A 13,193-nucleotide genomic window follows, 5' to 3' on the forward strand; every position below is an offset into this window, starting at 1 on the left:
AAGATGATAATTAAATAGCTTTATTTTGTAACATCAATAAGTAAAAATCTTATGAAATAAATTTCGTTTGCATCGTAGGTGTAACAATTCTTTGAGTGAACACATAAAAAATAATATTTACAATGATAGAAGTGGAAAGTTTACTATATAAGATCAGTAGTAATACAGTCCCAAAAGTGTACATAGGCCAGACAGAAAAAAGTTTTAAAAACGCAATACTAAACATAGAACTATTTTTGTCAATGGAATATTGAAATTTTACACAATCAACAGAGACAAAAAAATTGACTTCCTAGAAATTTTAGAAAATAACCTTAAAAATACTGACCTGCTTTTTAATAAACAAAGATAATATAATGTGCTTAGTACACAAAAGTATTGATGGTTTGCACACGTAACTAGTTGGTTTAAATATTTGTCTTCTAAGGAAGCTGATGTTTCAACCGAACACGTCAGATTAACTATATTTTTTGTAAAATAATAAAAAACCGAATAAAAAATGTTTAAATATCTGATATAAAACTAACCTTGCGAAAGTACCACTTAGTTCTTGTTGGACTTGATGGCTGCAATTGGCGGATGTAAGATCTATGATCATCCTTAATTTCTTGGAGGCATGCTGCACATACTGCTTTTTAAAAGTTTTTTCTTTTGCTTTGTTTGTCCACGTTAAACGCTCATACAGATAGAGACAACCATACATTGCACCTAAAATATAGAACCACTTGAAACTAATAACATTAACTTTGTAATGTTTCGATAGATCATAAACTGCAAAATGAGTTATTTATTTAAATATATCGAATGCCGTTTTAATTAACATTTTTCAACTTGTGACTTAGATTACTAATTAAAAATAAATAAAAATTTAAATGGACAACATAAAAAAACAATAACATTTCGTAAAATACAAAACTATATCACTTACACAAACCAAAAACTTTCAGAGAAATAGAAGATAACAAAATAAATTATACAGAATAAGCATTTACAGCAATTGTGAGTCTATTTCAAAGACATTGTTATAAATACAGCTAAAGAACCCTACAGTGCAGGTAAGAAAAAATAAAGACACTGTGGACAAATTCGAATGTAATTACAAGTTCGAATTGTTTCTAAGTCCCTATGTCCGATTCTTCTCGATCGACGATGATAAAATAAAATGTTGAAGTCGTGGAGTAAAATATAGTTTTATTGACAGCTACTGAATAATTACACTCTAGTTGTTGTTGAGGTAAAAAATTTATAATAGACTGCTCGACTTCAACACTTTATTTTCGGGATATCCGAGAAGTATCGGATACAGGGAATTCAGAAACAATTCATTATCATTACATTCGAATTTGTCCATTGGTCCTTCGAACCGGATTTTAACCAGCGACCTATGGATATACAGTCCACTCCTCTCATAGATGTGCAGAATGTAATGGACAGCATCATTCATTGCTACGCATGTCAGAAGGTCGGTATGATAACAGAAGGACTTCTGAAAACAGAAGGCCACCAAATAGACCCAATGTTAATGGGTCAGAAAGCCACAAAATAGACCTAATTCGAGTGGGACCAGAAGTAACACAGTTACGACGCATCATCAAGGAGACGAGAGAATACCGTGAGCTGTTTAAGTCATCAGAATGAAGAAGTGCTACTTGCAACTGCATTAGTACGAGTAAGAGACTCAAGATGAAACTTACAATTGATGAGAGCATTGATTGACCAAGGCTCGCAGTCATCATTCATTACAGAGCAGGCCGCTACAAGTCTCGGAATAAATACGTCCAAATATCTGGAATTGACAATGAGTATCAAAGACGTCGAAATGGAGCGTGAGAATAAACTTGGAAGCACATTTCAAAAATGAATTTGAAGTGAACACCGAAGCACTTGTGCTACGAAAAATAACAAAAAATCTACCGGAGAAAGATATACAGATAAAAGAAACGACACATAGGAATTGAGTCCTGGTGGATACAAATTTTAATGAAACAGGTCCAATAGAGGTTCTGTTAGGAGCTAAAGAATATAATTTGATATTACTGGACAGAGTAGATCGAACAAAGGAGATTTGCTAAACCCAAAAAACTAAATTAGGTTGGATAATGTTAGGGATGGCACAGCAAGATCATATCCCTAATATACAAGTACTCAGTATGATATCTAGGCGACAGATGGATGAAGAAATAAAAAATATTGGGAGTTAGAAGAAGTAGATCAAAGCAATGCTCTTTTAACAGAAGAAGAAAAAGAGTGCGAAGAATATTATAAAAGAACAGTAAAAAGGGATAAGAAAGGAAGATTTGGAGTTAAAATACCCTTCAGTTCTAGTACAAGCCAATTAGGAGACTCAAAACAGCAACCATAAGCGAGACTGCTGCAATTAGAGAAGAAATTTCAAAGAGACGGAAACCTAGAAAAGGAGTACAGGAAATTTATGAAGGAATATAAAGGCTTGGGAGAACAGAAACAGAAACAGACAATAAACAAGGGTATTACCTTCCTCATCATGCAGTAATAAAAGAGGATAGTAACGCGCTATCTCAGAGTGTCGTATTTGACGCTTCCAGTAAAAGTTCAACAGGAATCAATCTCAATGATATAATGCATTCTGGACCTCGTTTGCAACAAGATTTTACAAACATCAGACAAAGGGACAATCGGACAAAAGTAATTAGAAACAATTCAAACTTATAATTACATTCGAATTTGTCCACACTGCGAAGGTTTTATTTCTCTTGTGATCAGAAATAAATTAATGCTGAAACTACAGCATTATACATCATGTAAAAATCATAATCAATCCAATGTTCTTAATAATGAGAGGTAACGCGCTATCTCAGAGTGCTTTTAATTAAGTTCAAAGTCTCTCATTACAAGCCTGTAGTGAACTTTTAATATTTAAGGCCATACCTTCGATTTTGTGCGACCCACATTCAACCACGTTTCGTCCGTATGAAACTTTTTGCCAAAACCTCTAAAATGACGCTCTTCTCCATAATATTATTTTGTCTTTCTCGATTAAAACTTTTCCAATTTCTTTACATACCGAAAATTCGTTCGGTATGTAAAGATAAATTGATTCGATTTATGTCGTGTTCTTATTTATACTCCTAAAGAGATTTTATTTAAAGTATCCTTCACATCTTCATTAATTTCTTGTTGAATGGCATTTAACGTAGGCATTTTATCCCTGAAGAAAGCCGAGGATCGAATCTCACCGCCGGCGCTGGCAAAAACATCTAGATATTTTTAAATATCTACAGGCCCCAGGTCGACTCAGCATTGAATAAAATGCGTGCCTTGGGTAAAACCAGAGCTAAGAATAGTCGGTTGAAGCTTAGCACTGATCCTGTTACCTTCCTTGAGTACGGTAGGTCCGAGAGATAGCAGAATACCCTGCTATAACTTCAAAGCCACGCTAGCGTTATAATGGGAGACCATTATTAATCACTAAAATAAAAGTTTTCTTCCGATTATATTTTTTGTAATATTGGTCAATATAATATTTGTACGTCTTTTATGAAGCAAGTAAGTTTTTGTTACTTTGAATTATTCGGAAAACTGTACGAGCTGATATCTTCGACAAATCTCCACATAATGGTGCGACATCCTCTGCTTCTTTCTTCTTTCCTTCTTTTGCGTAATCCCTCATATACCGACCCAATCATTTGTTATTTTCTCATAGATCACCACAATTTTTTATCTTTTTTATCAATAGATGTACTGCACGTTGGTTTCGTTTACATTTTATCCGAGTGTACGCTCATGAACTGCTCGTTTTAATTGTTTCTTTTTATTCAAGGTAACACAATTGCTAAGTATTTTACTACTGGCATTCAAGAACTTCTTGAATATACTGAAACTAAGACAATGACTAACTGGCAATCCTACTACATTTGGAATTTACATTTTCTTCGAATTCCTGCTAATTACGATAGGAAAACTTTACCTTTTGTTAATCGTTGGTGGTCGATATTGTGGTTGGCGCTTTTTGGACAGATACATCGTTTGAAGTATTAAAAAAGATTTCCAAAATGATTGTGACGATTGTCTACGTCATCAATGCCCATTTTAAATATATGTATTAGTAAAAATTATTATATACTCACCAGTAATGGCAAGAATTCTCCAGCCTATGGTCTTAAACAAAAATCCTGCTACCAGTAAACCGCCCATTGTGCCCTGCGAGGAGGCTCCCATAATGGCTAACCTCGAGAGCAACGACCACTCGTCTATGCTGGTGCTGGCGTAGAGCAATCTGCCGTCGACGACATCTGTGGGAGTTGAAGGAATATGTGTGCTAGTAGGGCTCTCCCGTTTGTTTCTCAGTGCTAGGAAATTGGCCCCGCTACCGGCGTACTTCTGAATAAGGCTGGTTAATCCCCACGAAAACCTAAAACAGAAAACGGTAAAATAGGAATTGAATATGCAAGAAATGTTTTACGTCAATACCAGCATACAGTGGAAGATATGGTCGGGTCTAAGTCTGTATGTTAATGATAATCAACGTCATTTTTTATTAGGACACCCAGGGTGTTGTTCAATTTCGAGGACTCCTCAGATAATCATTGTTTTGAGAAATGCATGCTCAGTAAAGGAAAAGGAAACATCTATAAATGGTTAATCCAACAATTTATGTTATTAAAGAAAAACAATTTAACAAAAGAACAAATCGAATATTGGTTAAACGCAATGTAAATCTAAACCGAAATTAGAAATATGGGTTGAATATGCTGCAATGTTCATTTAACATATTTTTTTACGTTATTCTCACAATACATTGAAATAAATTTCCAAAATCGCGAGCTATAAGTAAGTCTGCCTGTTACCGATAATCGCAGTCATGTTTTATTAAGATATTCGGGTTGATGTTCAATCTTAATGGCTTCTCAGACGAACTCTGATTTGATAAAATCAATAGGAAGAAAACGTACATCTGTCACTTACTCGTAATTATCATTCTGTAAAAATTCCAACCCGCATTTCGAATTCCGCATCAAAATCTTATATTCGCAACCACGAGTGTTGCTTTCTCCCCGGGCCTCTTATTCCTTCTGCCCTAGCCATTAAAATATACGAATAGAAATTGCAAACCTCAGTAAAGAAAAAAAACATGTCATGAGCAATGAAAATTAATTTAAAAAATATTTTAAACACACGACGAAAAAATCACGATAAACATCCGTATAAAATTAACAAATTTAAAAGCAAACCGAGGGGTGGTTAATATGCATGAAAATTTAAATAAGAAAAATATAAATATAAGTTGAATATGTAATCTGCCTGTTACCGATAATCGCAGTCATTTTTTATTGAAACACTCGGGTGTTGTTCGGTCTCAATGGCTTCCTGGATACTCCTGGATTACAGAAAATCAATGGGAGCTTTGTTTTTGACATTTTGGGAATATGTTTCCTGAATGGATGAAATTGAAATGGAGAAATTGCAAAAATTCAGTAAAAAATCTCAAAAAATAAATAAATATATATTTATTTATAAAAAATTACGATTATTGACCCTATAAAATTAACAATTTTAAAATCAAGCAAAAACTTGATTTCAAAAAAAATTAAGTTGAAAGTAAAATATGAAATTAGTCCTGAAGAGAAAGAAACAAACAAATCCAATAAAATAATATAAAGGAAAAATTAGGTAACAGATTTATTTAGAATAAAAATATAAGTTGAATATGTAATCTGCCTGTTACCGATAATCGCAGTGATTTTTTATTGAAACACTCGGGTGTTGTTCGGTCTCAATGACTTCCTGGATACTCCTGGATTACAGAAAATCAATGGGAGCTTTGTTTTTGACATTTTGGGAATATATTTCTTGAATGGATGAAATTGAAATAGAGAAATTGCAAAAATTCAGTAAAAAATCTCAAAAAATAAATAAATATATAAAATCCACAAGGAAAAAAATTCCTGCAGCTGGCTGTATACCACGTATCACAAAAAGAGGTTAATCTTTGTATATGGGTATATTTTATAAAAACCCTTAAAAGGGCTACATTAAAAACACGAACGTTTTCGGAACAACAGTTCCATCATCAGGTTAAAATACAGGTTACCATGCCTGAGCCACCAAAATATTTGGGTAAAAACCCTTTAAAATGTATTATGTTACCAAAGATTGTACATGATGTTGATAATATTATTTGATGTTTAATATTTTAATTAAATTTTACTTCAGGTAACATACACCCATGCTTTAAGTGAGTTCCAGTGTCCGGAGACCGTTTGAAGAGGTTTACTCTATATATTGTATTTATAAATACATATTAAATAGCTTTAAAAACTAATTATTGTTGTGTATTGTGATTGTGATATGCCAAAACAAATAAATAGTCTGTAGACAGCTGATAAGCTGTCATATAAGGTAGATTATTTTGAACAAGAAATAAGGGCGGAACTTTTTTACTATTAAAGCCCTAAAAGAGGTAAGTTTAAAATTTAGAATATATAATTTTGTATTAAAATGTTTTCTTATGTATTTTAATGTATTGCAGTAGTCTTAAAACTAAGTGTATTTACTGTTAATATAATAGTTTGACAAATAATTGACATTTTAAAAATTCCTCACTTACTATTCTGATGTTTTGGCAACGCTGTAGGGTTCTGACAACGTAAATCTTGAATGACGTGCAAGCTTTTTTATATGAAAAATGCTATATATGCGTCCTATATTCTTTAGTACAATATTACAATTTTCAATTAAATGTAGAGTTTTATGTTTTATAAACTCATTACCAAACTATCAATAAATTACAGAGAATAAGGAAATTATATGCAGATTTATAGGGTTTCTTCTATTTATAATTATATATGCAGATTTATAGGGTTTCTTCTATTTATAATCATATATTACCGAAATAATGAAATCCATTTGCAAACAATTTCGATCCATACGAAAGAAATATTGTTCTAATATGTTGAATATAATATGTGTGATAAAAAAATTACAAGTGAAGAAGACATGGACGATCTACAGATTGATGACAACGTAATAATCAAAGGAAAGGATAAATACAAATACTTGGGGTTTATAATCACGAAAAAGGCAACAACAGAGGAAGAAATTACACAAAGATTAGAACAAACAAAAACAGCAATACGACAACTTAACTCAGTATGGTGGGATAGACACCTAAATATGAAGACAAAAACGCAGATTTATAAAACATTAGTGCTAAGTATTATGACACATGGGGCTGAAAATTGGATCATAACCAAGAAAAACAGCAGTAAGATAGTAGCAACAGAGATGGAATGCCTGCGAAGATGCTGCAGAGTAACAAGAATGGATAGGAGAAGTAATGACGAAATAAAGCAAAGAACGTCAATAGAAACAGACATACTAACATACATAGAACAAAAAAGACTAAAGTGGTATGGACATGTAAGAAGAACTAGTGACAGCAGATGGATAAAGAGAATAACCGAATGGAGCCCCATAGGAAGGAGGAAAAGAGGACGACACAGAAAATGCTGGAGGAACGAAGTAGACGACGCCATGAGTAAGAGAGGCCTAAACGATGGAGAATGGAACAACAGAGAGAGATGGAAACGGTTGAGCGAGGGAAGGCAGTGAATACTGTAGAATCACTAAATATATATATATATATATATATATATATATATATATATATATATATATATATATATATATATATATATATAAAATTAGAAAGTACCTTACCTGAACTCTAAGTCCTCTTGAAAATCTGCACACAGATTATCGCAGTTTAATCTGTACAATATTTCGAAAGGTTGTCTTCTTGGCAGTACAACGCTGGACGCCATCTTATGACTTTCGGGTATTAAAGCTTCCATTCTCTCCGTCATTTCTTTCTGACTAGCTTCCATGTTAAGGGCCAACGCGGTTGATAATCTAGCTCTCAGATTCGAACCGAGCCCCGTTTCAACGTGAAGGTGAAGTTCTTTTTTATAGACGTTGAGCACTAATGGTTCTGGATGGAAGGGTAAATTGAATTCGTCTACTAACGTACTTAATCTGCGAATTTCTTCACTTAGCGCTTTTGAAACTCTACAACATAAACCAAATAAGCACTTATGATAACAGAGAACGAAAAAGGTTAATAAGAACAAATTGAAGTTAAAGTATTATCACTACTATGAACGTAACAACAAAGTTGGTATCGAAAGCTCCTAACCTCAAAATCTAATATTGTTCTGAAACTACTGTATTTAACAAGAATAAACATTTTAATTTAAAATTTGGGTTTATTCCCATTATATGTAGATACAGTCGACCCTCGTTAATTCAAAACTCGAAGGACTCTTAAAACACTACGAATTATTGAGTGTTTGAAATATCAAATGGTTCGAAATTTGTGAGAGAAAATAAATAAAACGAATTATTAAGTGTTGATCAATTATTATTTATTCTGCTATTATGCCATTCTATAACGATGACAAAAGTTTAGGGGTACATTCGTGTACATACATGTATTTATGTCTTCATAATGTGATTTAATCAATCTTTCGAAAGAACTGTATTATACTGGTTTGCTTCAAAGCACATTGCTGCTGCGCAGACTGCTCAATACAATGCTTTTTAAGAGAAAAACGCGCTATCTCAGAGTTTCATCACTTTCGATTTGTAGGAAGAAGGTTTGTAGGATACCGTATCTTACTTCCTTCACTGACACCTCTGCCAAAGATTCTGACGTATCGTACTCATCTTCATCGTTACTTTTTTTATTCGTATCCGTCGCAGATAAAATGTCGCCATCGGTTAGTGAACCTGAGACAACAACATCTTCATCCACTTGAACAAAGTCAGAAAAACTCACACGGCTGATGTCAACTAATGATTCTATTGCTGGTTCTTCATCATCCATAAGTATTGGAAGATTTTCCTGATCTTCTTTTCAGATGCCTTGTCAATCAGTAAAATAGCTGTCAGAACCGTGATATTTGCAGTTAGCTGTCGAGAGATTTTAAAACGAGCTTAACAATTTCTTTGCGATAGAACGTCTTAAAATTATGGATGATCCCTTGGTCCAATGGTTGCAATTTGGAAGTTGTATTTTGTGGAAAGAAGTAGAGTTCCACGTTGGACGATGTAGGAGGACTGTTGTGGACAGTGCAATTGTCTAAAAATAGTAAAATCTTCCGTTTTTGCCGTTTCATGTTCCCATTAACTGTTAAAAGTCAATTGTTAAAAAGTTCTGTCGCCATCCAAGCTTTTTTGTTAGCATATAATCCGTAGGAAACGATTTCACACCTTTGAAACATCGCTGTTTCATTGCCATTCCTATCACTAAGGGTTTAAGTTTTTCCGATCCGTCCATATTTACTGCAAGTAAAACTGTCAACCTCTATTTACTATGTTTTCCCCATGACATTTTTCATCTTTAAAAGTAAGCGTCTTATCCGGTAAACATTTGAAAAATAAGCCAGTTTCATCAGTATTAAAAACGTCTCGGGCATCATAGTTTTCAATCAAGGTCTTCAATTTTCCGTGCCAATCTAAAAACTTTTTTAAACACAACTCCATTTCTCTTTTTGAAATTTATAAACGACGCTTCACTTTCCACAAAGATTTTGATGCTTAGAGTAGACGCAAACTCTTTTTGCTGTCTCCTTCAACAAGTTTCAGCTAATAGACACTTTTTGTCCTCTACACTGTCCAAATGACCAGACTTTCTTCCAGACGAGGAAATTCATCTTTAATAGTTCTTTTCCGTACTCCAGCAGTTTGAGCAGCATTAATTTTCTCCTTGTGCTTTATTATGGTTGAGAGAGTACTCAGAGGAATCTTAAATTCTTTTGCAACATCACTTTTCTTCTCACCTTCTTCTACTTTTTGTATTAACTTTTACTTTTCAGCAATCGTCAACATTTATACTTTCTAGGGCTCATGACTAACACAGTTTTAATCTGTATACTAACGAAAGAGTAACAGTAACTAATAACTAAACAAACCAATTCGTGAGAAGTGTGTGTCAAATATGTAGTCAAATTAATCATAATAAAAACAAAAGCGGGTTGATATATACGAAGTGCATAAAAATGTATTGATTTAGTTTGAAATATAAAGAGATTTTGTAGGGAACTTGTGATAACTTTGAATGATAGAGAGGTTCGAATTCTCGCAGGTTTGAATTAACGCTAGTCGACTGTAATAAAGTAGGGCGGATCTGTGAAAAAGCGTCTACATTTGGAAGTGAGAGGTGGCATTCTGATTTTTGCAGAAAAAGTTGTGTGTTAACTTCAATAATAATAATTAACTAACCCTACCTCTCAAATATATCGGGAATATTAATAAAAAAATAAAAATTACTAAAAACATCGTTATATCGATATAAAACGTTTTCTGTATCAACCATTCGAAAGATAGATATTCAATCCCATAATAGTTATTTACTTCTTTAACTTCCGACGATGTATAAAATTCGATGCAAAATAGAAACTTATAAATATATCGTTAAATATAAAAAGGAATACCAGAATTCTTACCTTTGTTCAACATCTTCTACCATACTGTGTATCTTTTTCTTCATTTCTTGAGTTACCACCATTAACTGCTGTTCCGTATAGTTAATTTTGTCATTTAGTTCTTTACGTTGACATAATTTATCTTCTTTTAATTTCAAAGCATCGGACAATATACCTTCCAATATGTCGCGTAGTTCGCTAAAAATAACCCACTAAACATTTGAGAAATATGAAACAGAAAAATATACATTATTTAACTATAAAGTCATTCTGGCTTCAACTTAAAACGCCAAACTCGGTGAACACTATACAAAATGTAGCTACATCTAACAAAAAAATCTATGATACTAAAAAAAATCGAGAATTTCATTGCGATACAACAAGTCGTGTAGATACAGTAAATTTTAAAAATTAGCAAGTCGGTCGAAAATTGGCTGTAATGCCGTTTTGGCAATGACGCTATCTTTGTTTTTTCTCTCATTGACCGAAAAATAGAATAACTGTGACGGACCGAAAAGAAGACGAATTGGCAGACGTAAAGAAGAACTGTCCCAGTTTACAGACCGAAAAGAAGAAGAGGCAGCCATCGTGTAACCATTTTTCATTGGAGGGGCAGGGCGGGTGGTGGGCGGAGCTTAGTGACACCAGTGGATGGAGCTTGTCACGCCATTGGGTGGGGCTTGTGACACCAGTGGGTGAGGCTTGTGACACCAGTGGGTGAGGCTTGTGACACCAGTGGGCGGGGCTTGTAACGTCAGTGTGTGTTGCTGGATAGTCGCTACTGCGCATGCGGAGGGGCGTGGCGTACAATGCTATTGAGATACAAAATTTTCCCATGCCTAATCGTTGCAACCTCTGCTTATCCCAGAACATTTTCGAGCAATAATTTTTTACAATTTTCGGAGAGGATTATCCCAACAGCAATGTCTCGCTGAAATGGTTTCTGTATTTAGGAATGACACCGGTCAACTATTTCCTGGTATTGCGAATTTAAAAGTGTTCGCTCCAGTCTCAGCAACGAAACCAGGCCAGGTCCACCCAAAACAAGAGTCACACAGCAAAAGTTTGATGCGGTTCGTCAGCTAATTAATGATGACCGCCGTGTAATATACCGGGAGATAGAGGCATCTTTGGGCATTTCAAAGAACTCGATCCAAAAAATCCTTTATGAAAAACTGGGTGTTAAGAAGTTGGTTTTCCGTTGGTTAAGCGTTGGATTCCTCATTTGCTCTCATGTGAACGGTTCAATAAAGGAAGCTCAAAAAACGTTTATAGTATTGTTAGTGGTGATGAATCTTGAATTTACTCCTACGAACCGGAAAATAAACGCCATTCCGCTGTGTGGGTGTTTCATGATGAGGAAAAACCAACAACAAAAGTGATCCGTTCTCAAAGTGTGTCAAAAAAAATGGTCGCAACTTTTGCGTCAAAATCTGGTCATGTGGCAACAATTGCTTTAGAAGATCGAAGAACGGTTACTTCAGATTGATATTTAACCGTTTTTTACCAGAATGGATTCCCGCCGCCAGCAGAATCCATTGATGCCTTTAAAACAGCGATTTTGCAGGTGCCAACTGAAGACTGGAATAACTCTTTTACCAATTGGTTTGAATGTATGCAAAAGTGTATCGATCTTGGTGGAACATATTTTGAAAAGCAATAAAGCAAAACTGAAAAAAACTGTTATTACTCACTTCGTTATATATTTCCCTCTTTGTGAATGCTGTTCGAATTTCGTCTTGACCGCAGATTTGGAAATACATTCTTCGAATTTCTTTTCGAAGTCTTCAAATTCAAAATGTCTAGTTTGGAAACCTTCGGGTAGGGATATCGAATTGGATTTTCCTTCGGCCATCCTTACTTGCAACATTTCTTTGGCAGAAATAAAGAATATTCGTTCTTCGGCCTCTTTGGGAGTGCACACTTTTAGTTCTTTGACGAGGAAATCTACTGCTCGTTCTTGATGCTGTTTCCGGACCTATATAAATACATTATTAGTAAAAAAACTATAAAAGAAGTGACGAAGGATCAAACTCTTCGTCCTGAGTCTAAGGTACAATACTGAGAGATAATAAAACAAAACATACAAAATTATAAAGGGATAATGCCCAGTCCGCCAGTGGTTGGTGGTATACCATAGGTTAAAAAACTTCCAATGCAGTACATAAACACTTCTAGTATAATTGGTACATTAGTAAAATTACTAAAATAATGAAAATATCCCAAAAGATTAAAATTTTCAAAACTTTTCGGTCATGAAAAAATCGTTTTAATTTTTTTCAACTTTTAAAACATAATTAAAATGATTTTATTCCATTTTGTAAATGGCTTTTTTGCAAATGTTTAAGTAATTATAACACATGTTTTTTAGATTAACGATCAAAATTTTATTCCCTTTAATTCATTATATTGAAGTGGGATTATTTACTTTCAGATTTCATTAATGATGGTCTGATAGGATCGAAAACGTTTTGAAAATTGTAATCCTTTTCAAAAATCAGTCATGGAGTTCTTGCAAAAATAAGAATGAAAATAACACAAAAACGTTTTCTACAGGAAATCACCGAGGAAAAATTCAATGTAGAATCACTGTGGAACGACTCTACAAGAGAAATGTACCAAAGGAGGCTAGCACAGAAAATACAGCTAAAACAAATAGATGACATCGAAGATATAAACACGAGCTGGAAGAAAATTAAAAACAACATTGAAGAAGCAGCAACAGAAGCT

General features: G+C 33.9%; 1 protein-coding gene across 1 annotated transcript; it reads right to left on the reverse strand.

Annotated features, from left to right (window-relative positions):
- Positions 1-527: 527 nt before the first annotated feature.
- Positions 528-12,441, reverse strand: LOC140432078 (transmembrane GTPase Marf-like; the record flags this gene model as incomplete). Its single annotated transcript, XM_072519922.1, has 5 exons — positions 528-708; positions 4,107-4,390; positions 7,699-8,046; positions 10,485-10,661; positions 12,158-12,441. Coding segments are annotated over 5 exons (1,274 nt in total), but the record flags the coding sequence as incomplete, so codon positions are not given.
- Positions 12,442-13,193: the final 752 nt, after the last annotated feature.

This window comes from Diabrotica undecimpunctata, unplaced genomic scaffold, assembly GCF_040954645.1.
Source record: "Diabrotica undecimpunctata isolate CICGRU unplaced genomic scaffold, icDiaUnde3 ctg00002773.1, whole genome shotgun sequence".
Taxonomy (NCBI): domain Eukaryota; kingdom Metazoa; phylum Arthropoda; class Insecta; order Coleoptera; family Chrysomelidae; genus Diabrotica; species Diabrotica undecimpunctata.